The sequence below is a fragment of the Cyprinodon tularosa genome, unplaced genomic scaffold (assembly GCF_016077235.1).
Source record: "Cyprinodon tularosa strain WSP-4 unplaced genomic scaffold, ASM1607723v1 ctg296, whole genome shotgun sequence".
Taxonomy (NCBI): Eukaryota; Metazoa; Chordata; class Actinopteri; order Cyprinodontiformes; family Cyprinodontidae; genus Cyprinodon; species Cyprinodon tularosa.
The window spans coordinates 365025-385990 of NW_024039003.1; the positions used below are offsets into that span (position 1 = coordinate 365025).

Below are 20966 nucleotides of genomic sequence, written 5' to 3' on the forward strand. Positions count from 1 at the left end.
ATAACATCTAGGCTGTTCAAATAACAAAAAAATAAGTCAAATAATGTCTAAAACAATATTGCATTTATGTACCTGTTAATCTCCAGAAGAAGAAAAAAAATAAAAATCAAATCACAGTCAATTTAAAAACTGGTGCAATGAGGTGCGACTTCAAGAGCTTCGGTTTTGATCTTTAAAAAACAAAAAAACGGCATTTAGACAGAGGGTCACTCACTGTGGGGTCCACTTCGCTAAAGCAGCTAAAGAAAATTATTTCCCCCACATCTAAAGGGGAGGAGAAATCTTTGTTTCCTCCTTTTTTCCCCCCCAAAACAAGAGATGGTTTAGAAATGTTCCTCTCAGATTCTCCTCACTGAAACAATTAGGGGAGGAGAATAAAAAAAAAAAGTCTTTTCCAGAGCTTGGCCAGAGAATACTTGTCAGATGAGGCAGCGAGATGGTTTCTATGAGAAAGATGATAAATTCCCAGTAAGTCAGAGCGGGAAAATATTCTGAAGAAAACAAGATGACCCAAAGACGTGTTCCCAGTGCATAGCGGGGGAGCCGCTCCTTATCCATCCTCTTTAGGGGGTGTGTACCAGCCTGCAACCAGAGCAAAATTAGCACGTTTCACAAAAGTTTATCCAAATTTTTACTTCTTTTAAACATCAACATACCGTTCTTTTCGTGAATCTGCACGAGGGATTTGTACGACTGTTGTGCTCTGGCAAGATTGTACTGGTTCTAAAACACAAATGACAATCGCGTTAGAATCAGAAAAATCAATCCACTGGACTTTGTTTCCAAGTTTGAAGACGTTTCTCTTCTCATCCAGGAAGATTTTTCAATTTAAAATGTCAGAAATAGATACCAAACAGGAAATATCTGAGTTAACAGTGACACACACGCAGACGACCGGGTTACTGAGCATAAACCAGGCTTCAAATAGTCACTCAGTCCCCACTGACTCGCTAAACGCCACGACCACGGTGTGTTCTGCCTTAAAGGTGCAGTAGGAGATCTTTTCTGATGCATTTTTTTTACCATGCGGCTTAAAGATCTGCCCACAGCCGCTTAGCAAGCAGTGAATAGAAGGTCTGGAAGTGAAAGTAAATTAAACGCTCCTCGCTACAGTGAGAAATCGATGAATAACACCAACAATAACCCGACAAAAGACGGTCTGTTGTCCGCTATTGGATCCTGACATGTCAATCATGGTCGTCTGCTTGTCCCTCCCCCCTGTGTGCGTACCCTGACACATGAATCGACCCAATGCTCGTGCAGGATGCCATGGCTGGAAGCTAGCCACCGTTATGCTAAGTTCACACCTAAACCAGCAAGAGCAGCAGAAATGCTTGTGCTGCTTCATTTTTTATGCTTGTACCAGTTTAGTTCTGACTTGCGGCTGAAGAATCTTTGCTTTGCATCTAGCTGTATGATGGAAAAAGTGGGTCTGATGCGTGTTGGGCGGAGCTACGCTATCCTTTCTTTGCCTGGAACAATGGCAGCTATATTTGCTGTGATCCGTGGGTAAAAAGTAGTTTGAATCTATTTTGAAGTGAGAAAGTCCTCCTGAAAACTTAATCTGTGCAGTCAGTTCATCCAGATTACCATCCTGCCTTCAAAGATTATTTCTGTCGGAGCCGCTCAGACTCCCGTACACCGGCAGTGCGCTCTCACTAGGAATCCCAACAGCAGCCTCTGGCCGGGTCGCCTCCTCGTGGTTCACCGCGGCGGCTGGAAGGTGTTTTTCATCTAAATAATCCAAACTGCAGGCACCAGTATAATAAAAGCGAACATATTTTGCCGGCAGATTTTGACATTTTAAGTTAATTTAGGCGTTAATAAACAGTTTCAGAGGAGTGATCATAGCGCTCTGCATCAGCAGTACTGTGTCTGTCTCCCTGCCAGCTCCCAGATCAGCTTCTCCGATTGGTTGATGCAGCGCGTCCAGCAGCTAATTTTTCCAACTCCAGCAGCTGCTGCGTTTGCAGCGCGTTCCGTGCATCAAATGCTTAGCAGCTCACGATGCACTGCGGAACATTTTGCTGCGCCTTGATGCGTGTCAACCATTGACTTTCATCTAAACCAGCTGCTCCTGCTGCTTTAGGTGTGAACGTAGCATTACCTAGCGCAGAAGTAAGCGAGTAAACCGAGTATTCAAGCTAACAGTACTTGTTGTAGTGGTACGTGGAAAAGGCTTGTTTAGGCTTTCCAAACAATCTTAAAGGAAAATCTGGAAGAAAAGGCTGCTTAGGACAGCAGTGCTTGTTGCCAAGATCATTTGGTAACTTCTGTGCTGTAGTAGAGCTGCTAGGGTTAAGCTAACTGACCCCGATGACAGCCCCCCAAGATCTAATGTTGAACTAGCTGGGTTTGCCGAGCTGATTCCAGGTGTTTCCAGGTCAGCATTTGTTGCTACTGGCTCTGCTTCGAATGCTTGCCGGGTGTTGGCAGAGGTCATGGGATAATAAACTGTTTCAGAGGAGTGATCATAGCGCTCTGCATCAGCAGTGCTGTGTCTGACTCCCTGCCAGCTCCCAGATCAGCGACGCCCTGCAGACAGCGTGCGCGTTCATGCGTTTTGAAGGCGTGGTTCGAGGCGTGGTCTGAAGGGAGAGGCATGGTTGTTTATGTTCAAAAATAAAGCTTGCTGGATTCGTTTTTCTAAAATCTACAGCACTTTTAACAGCAGTTCTATTAGCAGTTTTCGTAGCACTTTTCTAAACTTTACTAAGCAACCATTGCTTCAAACACCTCAGCTCTTCTGCTTTCCTTGAAATTTGCTCACTTAAGTTCTCTAAAAAACCTCGGAGGACACGATACCTTATTGGCTCCAAACTGGACTCTGGCTTTGCCTTTAACCAGAGTTGCATTTATCTGCATAATGACAGATTCTATTGAGTAGGCACTGCTCCAGCCCTGTAAGCACAACATGGACACAAACTTATCAATCCAGCTTCCTACTACAGATAAATCTCCCAAACACTGAGTGGGACTCGGTATACGTACCTGTTTTGTGAGAAGTTCCATGCACAATGCTCCTCCTCCAAGGACATAACTAGAAAACAAACATCATTGATAATATTCATTAAGATTTTTTTTTAAGAATCTGTAGTTAATAGCATAAATAAAGCAACAGTAAAGGTTTGGGCTTCAGAAGTATGGAAAGCAGTGCTGTTTGATGAGGGATCAAGGAGGTGAAGATCACGGCACACTTACCCCCCAGAGAGCACAGGAGACACAACCCGTACAAAAGGAGGGTCAAAAGGAAAATTATCCTGTTGATGCCATAAAAAAACAAGAAAAACAAACAAAAATGTCAGTTTTGTAAAAAGAAAAAAAAAAGTGAATTTTCCCAAAGAACAAAATATAAAGCTTTGACTCACTTTATAAGAGAAATTGAGCAGAATGAAGTCCATTCCTTCCTTTTCTTTTAAAACCTGCAAGTCGCTATGCAATGGACTATCGGGATCTACCCTGAAAAGAAACCAGAGTTAGATCCAACAGATAAGACTGGACCTTTGGTGGCCAGAAGTAGAACTTACTTCCTTAACTTGACGTGCCATTCATAAAGGCTGTCACTGACTAGTTCGACTGAATAAATACCTAAAGAAAGGAGAAAAAAATGAATGGTTTATTTCATCCGTTGTAAAATTGAAAACCGCAGTAATGGCCCTGTCACACCTTGCTGATTTCTCCAGCCTACGCCTGACGTTCCAGAATCTTCTAAAAAAGCGCTGGCGTACTCTGAACTCTCAATTTTGGGCGTATACATAAAGTATTTATAACGACTCCAGAACTTATATCCAACAACAGCCTTACTTATCCATGACGCACGGCAGCGTAATGCCCATGAAATGATGCTGACGCATCAGTTAAAGTTGCTTAAGCATGATTTGAAACGACGCGCCTGGAGGCATTCTGTCTGCATGAAAAGATTTCTTTAATCGCAATATTAAAGGAATAGTACACCCAAAACATGATTAGCCTTCATTTTCTACTCACCCCCATGCTGAACAACACTCTGGAGTACTTTTTTGATATCTCAAATGCATCTGGAGATCTGGGAGGCTTCTTGCTGTCTGCTTCTTTGCCGAGCTGAATGCGCACTTTCGTCTGGTTTGGTCTGCCGCGGTTTCCGTAGACTTGTGAAGCGCTTTCAGGAAATCCTATACACTACTGTTTATGCTCTAAAAACATTCTAAATGACTTCGTTTCGAGTAAATTCTGGACGCTACCCACTCAGGACACTTGGAATACATTGGACGAGCAGTATGGAGGAATATTGACACGTTTTTTGTGGACTTTTATGGACCTTTCTGCCTCGGGCGCCATAGACCTCCATTATTTGAATGTCAGCAGACAGCAAGAAGCCTCCCAGATCTCCAGATGCATTTGAGATATCAAAAAAGTACACCAGAGTGTTGTTCAGCATGGGGGTGAGTAGAAAATTAAGGCTAATCATGTTTTGGGTGTACTATTCCTTTAACCTAGCTGCTGTTTATCGCACGACACGACCCCCCCCCCCCCCAAAAAAAAGAAGAAACAAAAAGGAAAAGAAAGACAGGTTCGCAGTTGTACCAGATTCAGCATCATGTCTGCCAGGAAGTCTGTCGGTCGTGGGCGTTGTCACTACCCGATCCGTCCTGGAAGCACCATCCGTTCTGCGCCATCAGCTCATTTGCGCATCCACACATACACCCGGGTTGTCCTTGATTTTATTTTGTTAAAAAGACCTAAATAGTTCTAAAATATTATCAATTAAAGGATAATAATGTATTTCCTGAGAAAATAAATGCCTTAAAATTCTTTCTGTCGTATACTACATCCAGTGGCTAACTTTTTGGGCTTTTGTTAGAATAATTGTATATAAATGTATCTGTGTAGTGTTATCATGTATAAAGCTGTGTGCTATGTGCATGTGTTCACAGCCACCTTTTCTGACGTATACTGTGATTTGTGAACTTGCTTTTGGGAAGTTTGTGATTGATTTACGTGCAGCACTCGACCTGCTGAACTTTGGTGAACAGCTTCAACCGCTTAAACTTTGACTGAACCCTGAAATTTATAGGATGTTTACTGAGACTGCAAATCATGTTGTTTCTCATTTCTAGAGCAGCCTCAGCTATTGTAACAAGAGACCCCTGATTTCTAATAAATAGCGAGCAGAATGCTGGGACTGCAGAGTGAGTAAAACTAAATTAATTGTCTCTGTGCTTTCTTTCTTTCCCTGCATGTATGTATGATGTTTTAGGTGCTTAGACCTGACAGCTTCGGATTTAAACATAAATCTAGTCTTTTTAAGTTTTATGGACATGTCATACCTTACGCAATATAGTGCACATTTTAAAGAAAGAAACTAAAATGCAGATAAACATGGTTTAATCATATTTTGCTGGACTGCTTTGGTCGTGTCCCATGATGACGTCAGAGAAGCAGTTTAACGAAGAAAATGTAAATAGCATAAAAATTGTCTCACAAAAGTCATAAAACGTTCTTTGACAATGTGTACTAGCATTCTTTAGTGAGTTAAGGATAGAAATAAGTAATTTCAGTACCGTAGTTAAATTATTCATGGAAACTCTGATGTACATGTTTTGGCGCATGCGCAGGACTGATTTTCCTTCACATTGTGGATATGTAAACCTTAAAACTGGTCTAATATATATTCTTTAAAGGCTTCTGTTTTATGCTATTATTATTTGTGGTCTAAATTTGTATGCAAAATAAATAAGGATGTTTTAATACGCAGGTTCAAAGTTTGAAGTTACAGTTTTATTTACAGTGATGGGGATGAAGTCTGGAGGAGAACTGACGGTGTCCTCCTGTGAACCCCCTTTATACCAAAACGCTGCCAATACGCCATTACACAGTAGCTGGAAGGTAGAAACACGTTCAGCGCTTGTCTGGAGATACTTTGATATGTGTTGGAGAGAAGTTCTGAATAAGTTACGAACAAGTTACTCAGAGGTTTAGGATAAGCTAGACGCCACGACTGATGAGGAACTGACACTGAACCTGGAACTGATGGCAGACGCTGGAATACGGCGGGATATTTTGAGCATGCTCAATATTTCTTGACGTACTCACCTTATGTTGACGTGTGCCAGCGGGCTCATAACTTATACACAACGTACCCATAACTTATCCAACGTATGCCAGCGTTTTTGTCAGACTTTTCGTACGTCAGGCAAGCGATGGTCTAAATAGTCAAGGTGTGACAGGAGCTTAAGAGAATGATCCCCGTCTTTACCCGTCTTGTAACTCTGTGACCTGTAGATCTCCCTGAGTTCCTTCATTAAGCGATCTGAGGCTTGCACCGAGCCAGACACCGCACCCTGCAAAAATATACAGCTGGTAAATTAAAAGTTTCCAGAATATGCCAGTGTCCAGTGTATGGGTGAGAATATACAGGAATATGAAACACAAAAAGAAACTGCCAGCTCTAAAACACTCTATAAACATAAAGAGTATCAGTAAGAGTCACTAAAGCTACGTTCACACTGCAGGGCTTGATGCTCAATTTCGATTTTTTTTTTTGCTTTGCCGTTCACATTTTCAAATTTATGTAACTTGTATGTGATCTCCTGTGTGAACTGCAGTCATACAACACAAGTGGCGTTCAGGTCGGATGAATGCGACCTGGCCGTTCAGACACAGGTCGCATTTAAGATCAGATTCAAATTCGATTCAGGACCACAGAGACTAGTGGCCTGAGTCCCATTGCAAAAAAATCTGATCTGTGTTGTTCAGACTGCCATGAAAATATCAGAACCAGATCGCATATGGGTCAAGAAAAAAAAAAAAAAAAGAAAAAAAATCGGACTTTGGTCCCTGCAGTTCTACGGTCACACTGCAGGCCTTGATGCTCAATTCCGATCTTTTTGTGAAATCCAATTTTTTTGGGTTGCCTTTCATATTCCCAAATATATGCGACTTGAATGTGATCTGTGTGAACTGCAGTCATACAATGAAGTGCCCCACATGCGCAGTAGAGGACGCAATGACATCACAGGCCAGCGTTCTCTGTGTTTATGGAGGTAAACATGCATGGTAGTGTCGGAGCGCATCTAGCGATCTTTCCCATTCATAAAAACACAATCTTTTCAAGATGGTTAAACATAAATACTGCTCTCCGCATCATTGTCTTTCACGGCTGTTGTTTTTCTTGCTGCTTCTGCGTAGCAAGACGCAGAATAGTGACCTTTGTCGGGTATTAATGGCGTTCAGGTCGGATGATGCGGCCTGGCCGTTCAGACACAGGTCACATTTGAAAAGATCAGAATCTAATCGGATTCAGGACCACAGAGCCAAGCGGCTTTAGTCGCAGAGGAAAAAATCGGATCTGTGTTGTTGAGACAGTAGGGGTGGAACGGTTCACAAAATCCACGGTTCGGTTCGATTCACGGTTTCGTGGTCACGGTTTTCGGTTCGATTCGGTATATGTTGATTGTTACACCGAAATCCCATAAAATTGATGAAATTAATGAAAAAAATCACCCAAAAAATAATGGATTGTAATTATTTTAAATGATCCGCGGAAACCCTGGATCATTTCCGTATGTTTTGCTGCTTTGAATTTAATCATCTCACGCATGCTCTCTACGATCTCCAAGGAACTCAGAGCGGAGCGGACGGGAGCCTCAGTGGAGGCTGTAGGCTTTGCTTTGTGCAGCCGGTCTGGAGCGCAGCGGAACGGGGGTTGCTGACGGAGTATGAGGGATTTCGGGGTTAGCATGACATGTTGGTCGTGTTGCTGTTAGCATAAACAAAACGTGTTGCACAATGATTGCACACTGTTTCACTTTTATCCACAACTTTCTTTCCGCCGTCATCGTAGGTCACTCTAAATGCAAAGTGGTCCCATACAGCAGACCTATAAAGTGCTGCTGGCGCGTCTTCCAACTCCTGTTCTTTCCCACTCGCCATACCCACACAATTCTCCACAACAACTGATTTTTTTCTGCTACACCCGGCTAAGCTGCTTCGCTTCTTCTTATTCTTGTTTACTACTGGTGGTTGGCTTTGGTCGCAGTACCGCCACCTTCTGGTCTGGAGTGTAAACGCTTCGCCTATGAGAAAAAGGAGCAGCGCATGAACCGAACGCAACACACGCGAACCGAACCGAGACAGTCGAACCGAACGGTTCGGACGGTTTTCATAAATCGTCCCATCCCTATCAGACAGCCATGAAAAGCTCAGATCCAGGTCGCATATGGGGCGAAAAAAAAAATCGGATTTGGGTCACTTCAGGCTGCGGTGTGAACGTTGCCTAAGAGGCACTCACATTCAAGTGATCTTGTCTCTGGTTTTTACGTATTTTCTCCAAGATGGCAAGATTTTCTTTTTCTATTCCATCATCTTCAGATTTCTTTCCCTCTGGGGGCTCCTCTTCTTTCATGTCATAGAGGTCCTGGTCTTGGTCCAGATCTATGTCCTGCTGCGACACATTAAAAGCAAGTTAGGAAATCGGCCTCAGTAAACAAGCATTTCAAAAGCAGAATTTGATAAAACAGTCAGAAACCTCTCCCATTTCCTCCTCCTCTTCCTCTTCAGAGGTCACCTCATCTGTTGGCCCATGCTGTTGTAGAGTTAAACACCATAAGTTAACAAATAGTGTCTTTATTATGTGGAGGAAAGCAGGCACAGAGCTCTGGGTTTCTGGGCCTACCTTACGCTCTTGTGTGATTGGGCAAGCGGGTAGAGGCTGGTCCAGCATTTCCACATCAGGATGTTGTGGCAGATTGTAAAGCCGACACAGATCACAAATAAGCCGCTTCAACTGCTGAAGCAGCTGGAGAGTTCAGGAAAAGAACACGATATTAAGAAATGGACAATAACCGGTTTATATAATCAGACATACAGGAAAGGTTAGAGGCAGTTATTATGGTGGGAAGATCATTCTGCTTTCCTGCTTTTTGATATTTATCCAAATTTAAAACACTATCTAAACAGAAGTGGTTCAGATCGGAATAATTAATTTGTTGATAAAAACAACATTTTCGATATTTTCCAAGATGTTATTAACACTAGGACTCCCAAAATTCTGATACTAGAACTCCCACTGGCCGTCAATTTGACGGCTGACATTTTTCCCAATGGAACGCATTAGTAGTGATGATGTCATCGACAAATGGTTCTAGTGTGCGATATAAACTCATTGTGGATATGTAAACCTTAAAACAGGCCTATATATATATATTCTTTAAAGGCTGTGTTGTAAGCTATTAGTATTTGTGTTCTAAATTTGTATTCAAAATAAATCAATAAAATAAATAAGAGTGTTTTAATACACAGGTTCAAAGTTTGAAATTACAATTTTATTTACAGAAACTGATTGAGTCCCCCTGAACATTTCCCTCACACCACCTTTTCACATTTATGACAAACATAATATGAGTGTTTTCTTTGCCTCGCTGAAGCTAATCTTCAGCTGCGGAGGGGTTGGTAACTTGCGGAGCACATGTGTTTGGCATGCAACGTTTTACCAGTTCAAGGATAAAATCTCTGCGTGAGACGGTGACGTTCAAACAGCTTCTGAACTAAACAAACGCGTTTAAAGCTGCTGTGTCCAGGAGATCGTAAAATACAGCCAGAGGTCGGCAGAGGTCAGGGATTAGCGGACCGCGGTCCGGATCTGGACCCAACCTTATTTAAAACATTTATAAATTATTACATGTTATCAGACGACAGTGTCTAACTTCTCTAGCGCTGCTTCTCCTGTTAATACAGTAAAGCTCTCCGTAACGTCCGGCTCCAGGCTGCACGTGATCCAAATGAGCCAATGAGCTGTCAGTCTGGGTTGCTGCTGCTGCTACTTTTAGACCCAGCAGGCAAACCTGTGGCAAGCCGGGCGATGGGAAAGAAGGAGAAGACCATGAGAAAAAGAGAGCAGAGAAAGTGTAGACTGCTGGAAGAACTGCGGTGAACTGGTGAAAGAAAAGTGAAATGGCGTGCTCAAAGATGACCCTGCACATTTAGAGGATGTTTGGCTCAACCTGCTGCTGTGAAGCAGGATTCTCCACCATGAACAGAATCAACAATAAATCTGGATCCAGGCTCAAAATGAGCTCCTTGATATGTGCTTGAGAATGGCTTAGTCTGCGGTTAAACCCAGGTTTAAAGTAGGGCTGCAACAACGAATCGATAAAATCGAAAAAATCGACTTTTAAAAGTGTTGGCAACGAATTTTATCATCGATTAGTTGTGTCGCGCGATTAATGTGTCATCCGCCGCCGCCGTCATCACATCCACTTGACTGAAACGGGGGAAGAAGAAAAAATACGGCAGAGCGAGTCAGCGCTGCAGGTGCAGTGTTGCCAACTCAGCGACTTTTCAGACCCCTCCAGCGACTATTTTTCAAAAAAGCGACTAGCGACAAATCTGGCGACTTTTTACGGTGTCACTGGCGGCTTTTGGAGACTCTTACGTGAAAGCATGTATCGTTCCTACTCTGCCGTGGGGCGCCTCCCCCATCCCAACCCCGTTCTCCCGCAGGAGTCCCTCTCAGCGCTGCAGTCAGAGCCACAGGATGTTTACCCTCAGCGTCCAGACTGCAAATGAAGCGCGCATGCGGCGGGATTGACGGCGCAAATTGATCACAATAATTAAAATAGCCTGCGCTTTGTAAAGTGAAAAAGTCGTAACATGCAATTTTTGTAAACCACCATGTTTGTTTGGTTTTAAAGTGGAGAAACGTAACGTTAGTTTCTCAGGTAGCTCATCTGATGCTTTCCTTACCGTGTTAGTAGGTTACAGACAGTGATAAGGTTGGCTACTTATTTTACTTTTAAGTTAATTTGAATTAGCTTAAGCAGAATTTATATTTACTTTATAAATAAATTAACTTGTAAATTATGAGGGCAAGGCTTTTAAAGTTTAAATCTTCTGGCAAAGATAAAGTAAAGAAGATCCTGCAATTTATGGAAGTAAAGCAGAATAAAATCCAGCAAGATCAGTAATATGTCAATTAATTATCTGCCACATTCCCATGTAAATATCTGTCTTTGGAGGATGTGTTTTTTAGCACCCCTAGTTCTCTCATTTTTATTCCAAATACAATTTATAATTTGAATCACAGGGCTATTTTTATCTCTATGGTTCAGTATTTTCTCAAGTAGCAACTTTAACTGCTATACTTTCCTGTCTTAAAAGGCAGAACTCTTCTAGTCTAAAAAAACCTCATTTGTTGAAATGGGGGGGCCTATTGTTTGAACCCCTTAGAGGCTTTTAAAAACAAAAATGTCTTTTTTTGCGCTTTATGAAACAAAGTAGCCTATATTTTGTGGATGTACAGCTACATTTCTCATGTAAGTTTGCGTAGTTTTAACACAAACATTTATTTTTCATATTGCACCAGTACAGTTAATGAGGAACCTGTACTTTTGTGCTTGTTTGTTCTGTCTAAAATGTTTATTTTGGAATAAAGAGTATAAAATATAAAAAATATTTTTTGTCCGATTCATCGATTAATCGAAAAAATAATCGGCCGATTAATCAATTTTTAAAATAATCGTTAGTTGCAGCCCTAGTTTAAAGCCTTGCAGGGCAGCCTAAAGCCCACTGCCAACATTAAGACAGAAAAAAGAAAGAAAAGAACAAATGATCAGTTCAGGTGTTTGAAAATATGGGAATCAGGAAATTGTCTATATACCAAACTGAACGATTGTTGTTCTCTACTTCCAAAAACATTTTAGATTTTAAAATTGAAACATTTTCTTTTTTTTTTATTTATTTAAAAACATTCACTGTAAATCATGGATGCATAAACACCTCATTTTATTCCAGTGTTAAATTCTGTTTAAAGTGAAAGATTATAATAAAAGATGTCTCCGGACCTTCACTGGTTGATGATTTTATTTATTTGGACTCCGCTGATTTTTTTTTATTGGTCACCCCTGTTTTACAGAATACTTTATAACCATCTGATCAGACTGATATGTCTGCGTTTTGCCGGGGGTGGGGGATAATCATGTCAGAATCTGAGCTGCTTCCCACCCAGTGCTCCTCATCGCTCTCCCTCTCCACCCGAATCGCTATCATCAATATTGTGAAGCATTTATAAAGCCTGTTTCGCTGTCAGATTTTTTTCTGAAAGCCATTTTTCCGTATCATTCAAAGAGCTAACGCTGATACAGCTGTCAAGATCAGATCGAGATAAAATAACCATATTTATCATTTTACATTTTTATTTTAATAAAAAACTAGGTGAAAATGAAGGAAATACAGAAAAAGAAAAAGTCAGTGAGTATGAGCAGCATGGGATTAATGTAAATAAAGTTATTTCCCTTTAAAATCTCAGAGCCGTCAAAATGACAGCCTTGGGAGTTCTAGTGTTAAGCTATGAGCTTAGTGGTTCAAAGCAGGTGGCAAATATGTAATGAAAATAAAATAAAAATAGAGATTTTCTCCTCTGAGGAGGATCCTTGGTTAATCGACGTACCAAGGTGCTGCCTTTTCTGACATCCTCCAAGCGCTCCAAAACTTCAGCCAGGCTGGGATCATCGGAGTCAACAAACCATATCGGGGGTGTTGAGGGGTAGGACTCCTGTAAGAGAGGAGATAGGAGACGAGTTCAGTTGCTGCTGGTCATTTTCTCCACAGCACACCATTTCAGTTTTGGTCATTTGGTGGAAACTTTTTCCTGATATGAAAAGGAGGAATCTGCCAATATCTACTTCTAACCCACACAGGGAATAATTTACAACAGTTTTGAAATACTTTGAAACCAAATTCTTATCAGCTACTCACTGCACTATAGGTAAATACTTAAAACAACATCCACGAGCAGGTGGTATATAATTTTTTTTGATTGATTGATCAGGTTATCAATCTTCCCCATTTCCTAAAAACCTCCTGACACAAATTAGAACCACAATTACGGTAAACAGGGCATATGATTAGGGCTGCAACTAGTGATGGGATCATGAAGCCAAACTGATGCTGCATTGATATCGTCTCACAGAATACTGACACCTGCTGGACCTTTAGAGACACTACAGGCGGGCTTATTTGACAGACTAAACTAAATTTATTTACTGACCTGACAAAGACACAATTAAAGTTATTGTAGGTTATATTGTATTATTTCATGTCTAAGTTTAAATTTTAAAAATCCTTGATATTTTAGATGCAGCAAAAAAATAATGTAAACATATAATGTGAAAATTTAGGGGAACATGCGAATGAGGATACTTGTTGACTAGGATTTAAATCATATTTTTAAACCAAAGTACAGTAAAAACAGTAAGTAAACTAAGAGTCGATTTGAAATGAACTTTAATTCAGATAAGTTAGGTGATAACTGAGCGAAACAGGATGACACAACGAGAAAATTAAAATAAAAACGCAACGGCTGAAACGTTTATGTTCCTTTTAGGCTGCTTCAAAATTCTTGATAATTTTAATGATAATACACAGAAAATGAGACACTTCTTTAAGCAGATGCATCATGTTGACAGAAACACAGTTTAATGAGTCAGTCAGTTAGAAACAACTCCTGTATCGGTCACATGACACGCTCACCGATACAGTGTTTTGCTCTATGGGATCCACACATCGGCATTGCTGGACCCATCACTAGCTGCACCTAACAATTATTTTGCTTATTGATTAATCTGTCTATTACTTTTTGAAATAATTGATAAATAACTGGATAGCAAATGGTGCCTTAAAGCAGATTTTATACAGAGCTTAAAACCAGTTAAAGCTTAAACTATGCCACCGTGTCTGCTTCTGTCTCCTTGAACCCCAGTGGGCCTCAGCAGATGGCCGCTCACACTGAGCCTGGTTCTGCTGTAGGTTTCTTCCTGTTCAAAGGGAGTTTTTCCTCTCCACTGTCGCTACAAGCATGCTTAGTGTGAGGGATTGCTGAAGAGTCAATGAGTCGATGCAATCAGCTGGTTTTCCTTAGATAGAAAACTTTGAATCAATCTGACTGGATGATCTGGTGAACTGGAAAGTGACCTGAGATGACATGATGTGAATTGGAGCTATAGAAATAAACTGAATTGAATTACAGGTTTATTACTGCGGAACGTTGATAACCAGAAAATTTGCGTTTTTAGTAATAAACCTGTAATTCAATTCTGCTGAGGCCCAAAGAAGGAGATCACCTGCTTGTATTAAAGTATACATATGAAGGAGTAAGATGCCGTGTTTGGTTATTTTACAAACCTCTGAGACAAAATGCAGATACACAATAGTTTCAGTGAGGCTTTTTTTGTGCTAAAGATGACTGAATATTGTGTTCGTTTTGGGTTTCAGGGCACATAGAGATTTCAAGCCACCAAAATTCTGGGTTGAAGTAAAAATGTCACATTTACATCAACCTAGTGAATGTTTACATCATGGCTGTGAGTAATTTTAAATCCAATATCTCAGCACACAGCCGCCCACTGAAAAAAATGATTCGTCCTCGTCACGCTGCAGAGAAATAACACCTTTGAGCATGAATAACTAGCTCTGACATTTCAATTAGATTTGTAGTTTCAGCAATCCTCTGTTTATTCTGACAAGACAGCACTAACTTGTATATGCTTATATCTGACCACGGATCTACAGTTTTCTAAAGTCAGAGACAGTCTCTAATCTGAAATTTCCCGTTTTTATTCTGACACACTGTTTTAAAGCTCATTTACTTTTAAATAAAGCACCAGAAGGATGTCAAACACGTATATAGCTTTAGTGCAGAGCTGGAAATCTCCATCCGTGAAAGACTGCTGGGTGCATAAAGGAGCGCTATTGCAGATCCTTCCTACCAACCTCTGTAATGACTTATTAATCTTTGCTAATCTGATAAGTGTTTCCGATCACAGTATCTTTATTATCTTATTATTTTTCTCATGCTTAGCCTACTGTCTCTAATCTGCTATTTAAGTGTTTTTGGTAAATCTATGTCATTATCTGGACAGATTTGAACCATTTTTAGTATTTCTAAAATTCTGTTTATTTATAGTTTTTCCAGCCTTCTGTAAACCAGCTGCTGATTATTAGTTTTCTATTTTTAACTCAGACATTTCTCATTTATACGTTAGCATGCCATCCATTAACAGCAGCAAGGTTTTTTTGTTGTTGAGATTTTTCCCCCTCTTATGCTATACAATTTATTTTTAAAGATGGTGGCCATGTTTTAATATATGCTTAAGTTTTATGTATAGCTCTAAGTTTTTTCCCCCCCAGTGTTCTTATTTTGCTACTGTAACACTTAAAGCTTCCCAGAGTTAGACATTAAGAGGAATTTCTGTTCTGTTTGATTCTATCCTGACTTAATTGGACAAAATAAGGGGAAATCTTTGTCACTGAATTCTGCAAACTTTTATCAATCATCTTGGAGAATATTAGAAAGGTTTTATAAATTATTATTCAAGCAGAAAACAATATTCAATAACAACATGCATGAGAATAACTGTTCAATTTATCATTAACCAATAGGTTATATAAACGTTAAACAGGGCCAGATAGAAGCGGAGTGTTTCTATCAGCTTGCTTTTATCAGATATTTTAGATGCATGCCAATATACTCCGATATTCTTTTTATTCCTTTTTTGTGGCTGATTCACAAATGATTTCCAATAATAATATCTGATCAGGACATCTTTAAGATAATAGTGCTCTTTAAACTTTATTTTTACTTCTGAAAGAATAAAATAATAAAGGTCATACTTAATATGAGAGGAACAGATCCTTCCTACAAGGTCTCTTAAATGCTCGAGTTATAGAGATATTTACCTCTTCTGCTTTTCTGTAAAGCATAAAAAAGGAAACATATATGATGTAGTTTAGAGTTGAATATCAAAAATACTCCACTATCATTGCAGCCATATTTAATTTTGCCTTGATGACATACAATTTACTTTCAGTCACCCCATCAGAACCTTAAAAACCAATCTATTGACACAGGAAAATGCCTACAGTCCTCACAATTACCCACACATTGGTGTTACTTCAGAGTGCTTTGTTTGAGGTGCTGATGATGATCAACGGAAAAGGAAAAAATGAGACCGAAGAGTGACTGAGATGGTGGAGGTAGGCTAGCTGGCTGAAGAAATAGGTCACAACATGCCTCCTCTAATGAAGACATGTTTCAGTTAAAATGACAGAGGGGGCGTTTAAATATAAACTGAGTTAATCATTTAGGAGTCTGTTTCCACAGTTTTGGTGACAATTCTCTGTAATAAAACAATAATTACAGCCTTTCTAATGAACTGAATGCAGTAAGTCAGCCTCTCGATTGCAAATACACACACATTTATCAATCTAGAATATTTTGTTAAGCTTTAGGAATAATGACAGCCTCTTCAAAGCCACACAAACAACTTTTACAGAAAATATTAATTACATTTCGGTTATAATATCCTTCCTTACATGGGGGAGTGTTGGCCTAGTGGTTAGAGCAACAGGCTTTACTCTGAGAAGGTTGCAAATATCTGGTCTGATCCACACAGACTCCCACTCTGGGTCCCTGAGCAAGACCCTTAAACCTACACTGCTCCGCAGGCGCTACACGATGGCAGCCCACTGCTCCCCAAGGGGAGGGGCTAAACACAGAGTTAATTTCTCCAACGTCAGATTAATAGTTCTATATTTCTATATTTATTTTTACAATATATTTAAGGAAGAAGAAACATCTTAGCAAAGATTTCACTGGTTGTGTGGAAACAAAAGAAGTCAATAGTTAGACCTAAATGTACGAAGGATTATTAGCACCAGGCTAGAGATTTGTTTTTTCTATTTCAATAATAAAGTTGTAAAATTACTACAAAGTTGTAAAATTAAGAGAATAAAGTCGTAACAAGAATAGTCATAAAATTATGAGAAGAAAGTCTGAACATCAAGAGAATAAAGTAATAAAATTATGATATTAAAGTCATAATATTATGAGAATAAAGTCGTAACATTGCGAGAATAAAGTCGTAAAATTACATGAATAAAGTTCTAACATTATGAGGATAAAGTAATAAAATTATGATATTAAAGTCATAATATTATGAGAATAAAGTCGTAACATTGCGAGAATAAAGTCGTAAAATTACATGAATAAAGTCGTAACATTATGAGAATAAATTAATAAAATTGAGAATAAAGTTGTAACATTTCGTGAATAAAGTTCTAACATTATGAGGATAAAGTAATAAAATTATGAGAATAAAGTCTTAACATTGCGAGAATAAAGTCGTAAAATTAAGAGAATAAAATTGTATTTTATAACAACTCCTCCAAGAATCACTTTCTTCCCTAAAATGAGGAATGTGGAGCATCGTGTGAAGTTATACTTTAGCATCGGTTTGACAAATCAGGAAATCTTTTAGCAGCAGCATCAAACTGGGCAGGATGTCAAAGTGGACTCTGGTTGCTGATTGGTGGAGCTGGTCGGCTGTCATCTGCTGGGCGGAGCTCCAAGCTTTCTTTCTGAAACAGGTTGTGGTTTGATGACTTCATTCTCCTAATATTACAACTTTATTCTCTTAATGTTACCACTTTATTCACAAAATAAAAAAATCTCTAGCCTGGCCCTAATACTACGCCATACTAAATGAGACATCAGTCATATTGATTGTTAAAAATAATGTGTTTACAGCTCTGCCAGATGATCTCTAAATAAGGCCTGAAAACTGAAACCTGGAAATGTGCTTGATTACACAGCAGATTTTACCACTTCTGATCAGCTCTAAAGGTTTGAAGGAGCAAAAATGTCAAATAAAAGAAAACTTGAACATTTTAACATTAAGGAAATGCCATGACAGCCTTGTATTGAGCAAACATAAGGTTTACACAATACATTGCAAATCTATGATCGCAATATCATCCGGTGCAGAATCATCACTGCAATAAAATCAGGTAGTGAAAAAAAAAACAAAAAAAAACTGGTGGGCAGAACTAAGACATAAATGTTACCCAGTGATTAATGCTTGGTTTGCGAATAACAACCAACCTGTTTTAAGGTAAACCTAAAAGCATTAGAAAACATTTTTAAGACACATAAAGAGGTTTGATAGTCACCAAGAAGCCTTTTCTAATATTAAGCAATCTATTTTATTTAAATAGACAGGGATTAGTGTTTTTTTAATAGTCTGTATTATGTTTTTTTTCTTATTTCATAATTCTGTATTTATTTTGCATGGGCATATTGATATGTCTTTGATAATTTTGTTTTTATTTCTATGTGGTTCATTCATTAACATAAAAAACAAGCACATTTCAGACCTCCATGTGAAAGAATTTTAATGCTTATATTCTATAAGCAAATAGTGTTATGACTCCACTTGTTCTTATTAATAAATTCATGCACTATATATAATTTTAGTTCTTTAAACATCCAATTGTTTAACAACTCAATTTCATCTGCTACCATGTATTAAGCAATCTGTTTCTTTTAGATGGACGGAAAGGGTTTGAAACCCATAGTATGTATTATGTTTTTTCTAATTTCACAATTCTTTATTTATTTTACATGAGTATGTTGATATGTCTTTGATCATTTTATGTTTTGTTTTTTTCTATGTGGTTTCAGACCTCTATGTGAAAGAGTTTTAGTGCATATACGGTGTTATGCCTCCACTTGTTTTTATTAATAAATTCGTGCAATATATAGTTTAATAATTCAATTTTATCTGCTACCATGACAACTGTAATAAACAATATCCTAGCTATGCTTTTGTACAAACAATTACCTCTGGGAGCTCCCAGCAAACCTGGTCTAACACAAGCTAAAGCTCCACCTTTTCCTTGCGAAAGTCTCCACCATTGTGCTGTGCTTCAGTGAATAAAAGGAGCTGCATCCACCTTTGATCGGAAAACAAGTCAGTTTGTGTCCCCAAAAAAAACGAGCAAAAGCTGAAGTGCTTGTTTGTGCAGAGAGAGAAGGATGTGGTCAGGATGTCAAAGAGCTTCATCTGTGCTACCTGAAGCCCACAAAAAAAAACAACAACTGTCGTCGTGACAACGGGTACATGAAGTCCCTGCATCTGTCATCTTTGCTTCTAGGATTTAAGGAGCATTTACTGTGAAAGTCACTCAATAAAACAATAACCTAGGAAAATAATTAAGTGATTTAATAATTGGTGACGCGCTGTGAGTCTCTTCCTTTGTGTCAAATAAGCACATAAAAAACCTGTCCCGTATCATCGTGAGATTGCACGCCAAATCGTTTCCGATTAAGTTAAAGTGTCGGATTAACATACCCGCTTTATTACGTGCCAAAAAGTTGGCTAATAATGGGATCAGTCTATTTGCTGGAAAGGTAGAAAACAACATTCCATTAAACCGCCTGTGTAGCCTACGTTACATCTGGTTACAACGACATTAAAATGTTCTCTAAAATCATTTATAGTTTGATTTATTAATCCCACAAAATCCATTTCATTAAAAAAAGTTGTAAAACTGTGAGCAGTGTTTTTAAGTGGTAACGCAGTTATTTTGGCTAACAGTGGAGCTAACTACTTTCAGTTATGCTAGCAGAAGCTACCGCAGCGCAGGTTTTAGTAGCACTATCTGTATTTAAAAAAAGTGAATTAAACACTTTTACGGAATTATCTGTTTAAATCACAGTGTATATTTTAATTAAACACCTTTCTGGTTAGAAAACAAACAATATCGAGCAGTTAGTGCTTAGCTGCGCTTGTAAACACGGGCTGGTTGGATGGTTTCAGATGTTAGTCGCTAGCTTGTAACGCAGAGCTGGCCTCAAACTCACCGTGATGTTGCAGTGGATGATCAGCAGCTTTTCTCTCGTTACATTGAACTGGCAGCTTAGCTCATCGGGTTTCCAGTCTATGATTCGGAACCGCTCGTGATTTGGGTCAAAAATCGACTCCAGAAACTTCAACTCGGCCTTTAGCCCCGAAACCGACATCTTCTGTTCATCTCAAAGCAGCAGGCCGCTGGCGGAGGGGAAGTCAGGGCGGAATGAGAGCGCGCGGGCGGCGGACGCAGCTCCGCGGATCTCGCATGTTAGCGTGAGAACAACAACAAAGAGCCGCCAGGAGACCAAAACCATCAATAAGATGCGCATTTTTACAGCATAACAAGTCAGACCTTAAGCTTTGCTCATCATTTTTGGTCATTAAAAAAAAAGTCTGTTAAAAATATATAATTTTACGGAAGAGGATTAGGGCAAATGAAAAAAAAAAAAGAAGTTAACTGATTTTTACATTTTACTTCAGTATAGTATGAGAAAAAAGTCAGAATTCTGACTTTAATCTCAGAAATCTGACGTTATTCTCTGAATTCTGAATTTAATCTAATAATTCCGACTTTTTTCTCATAATTCTGACTTTAATTTCCGAATTCTGACTTCAATCTCAGAATTCTGACTTCTTTTCCCCCCCCCCAGAATTCTGACTTTAATCTCAGAATTCTGCCCTTTCTTAGAATTCTGACTTTTTTCTAAATTCTGACTTTAATCTAAGAAATCTGACTTTTTTTTCTCAGAATTTTGACTTTAATCTCAGAAATCTGACTTCTTTTTTTTTCCAGAATTCTGATTTTAATCTCAGAATTCTGACTTTAATCTCAGAATTCTGACTTTAATTTTAGAATTCTAACTTTTTTCTCAGAATTCTGACTTTAATTTCAGAATTCTGATTTAATTCTGACAGCTAACAAACATGTTAGCATCAAGCCATAGCCATAGCCATAGCCATGTCTGTTTTAGAGACTAAACTAGATCTCTTGTTTTAATTACCTTCTGCTCTTCCATTAATGAAATAGCATCACCAGGGATCCCTCAGGGACATAAAAAGTCGCCTAATTCCATCATTTCCACCAATGTGTTCCTGTTCCTCCCAAAGAGCTCACATCTTTGTCAGTTAAACTAAATGCTGCCACATCTCTTCCTTCATGGTGCCCATCTACATTAAGATCCAGAATTCTGAGATTAAAGTCAGAATTCTGAGAAAAATGTCAGAATTTTGACTTTCTTCCCATATTAAACTGAAATAATATTTAAAAATCAGTTAACTTTTTTCATTTTTTCAGTGGCCCTA

At 39.0% G+C, this 20966-nt stretch overlaps 1 protein-coding gene across 2 annotated transcripts; it reads right to left on the reverse strand.

Moving 5' to 3' along the window:
* Window positions 1-391: 391 nt before the first annotated feature.
* Window positions 392-19919, reverse strand: LOC119787367 (ubiquitin-conjugating enzyme E2 Q2-like). Of its 2 annotated transcripts, none has more exons than XM_038291189.1 (13): window positions 19676-19919; window positions 12425-12529; window positions 8654-8776; window positions 8507-8563; window positions 8270-8419; window positions 6236-6320; window positions 3528-3588; window positions 3369-3459; window positions 3202-3260; window positions 2992-3040; window positions 2806-2901; window positions 657-723; window positions 392-582 (listed from the first exon to the last, which is right to left on the reverse strand). In XM_038291189.1, the coding sequence occupies exons 1-13, from the start codon at window positions 19832-19834 to the stop codon at window positions 551-553; spliced, it is 1134 nt and encodes a 377-aa protein (XP_038147117.1). In that variant the 5' UTR covers window positions 19835-19919; the 3' UTR covers window positions 392-550. The 2 variants fall into 2 exon arrangements, with proteins under 2 accessions (XP_038147117.1, XP_038147116.1); XM_038291188.1 differs by having other exon boundaries at window positions 8270-8422; window positions 19676-19917.
* Window positions 19920-20966: the final 1047 nt, after the last annotated feature.

Bases quoted from the DNA above. Each gene is read 5' to 3' on its own strand.
- LOC119787367 (XM_038291188.1), bottom strand. From the start codon at position 19,834: ATGTCGGTTTCGGGGCTAAAGGCCGAGTTGAAGTTTCTGGAGTCGATT. The intron at 8,423-8,506 runs GTTTCTGACTGT...AATGTGTCGCAG, and splicing joins AGGAGGAGGAAATGGGAGAG to CAGGACATAGATCTGGACCA. The intron at 3,261-3,368 runs GTGAGTCAAAGC...TGGCATCAACAG, and splicing joins TGCTCAATTTCTCTTATAAA to GATAATTTTCCTTTTGACCC.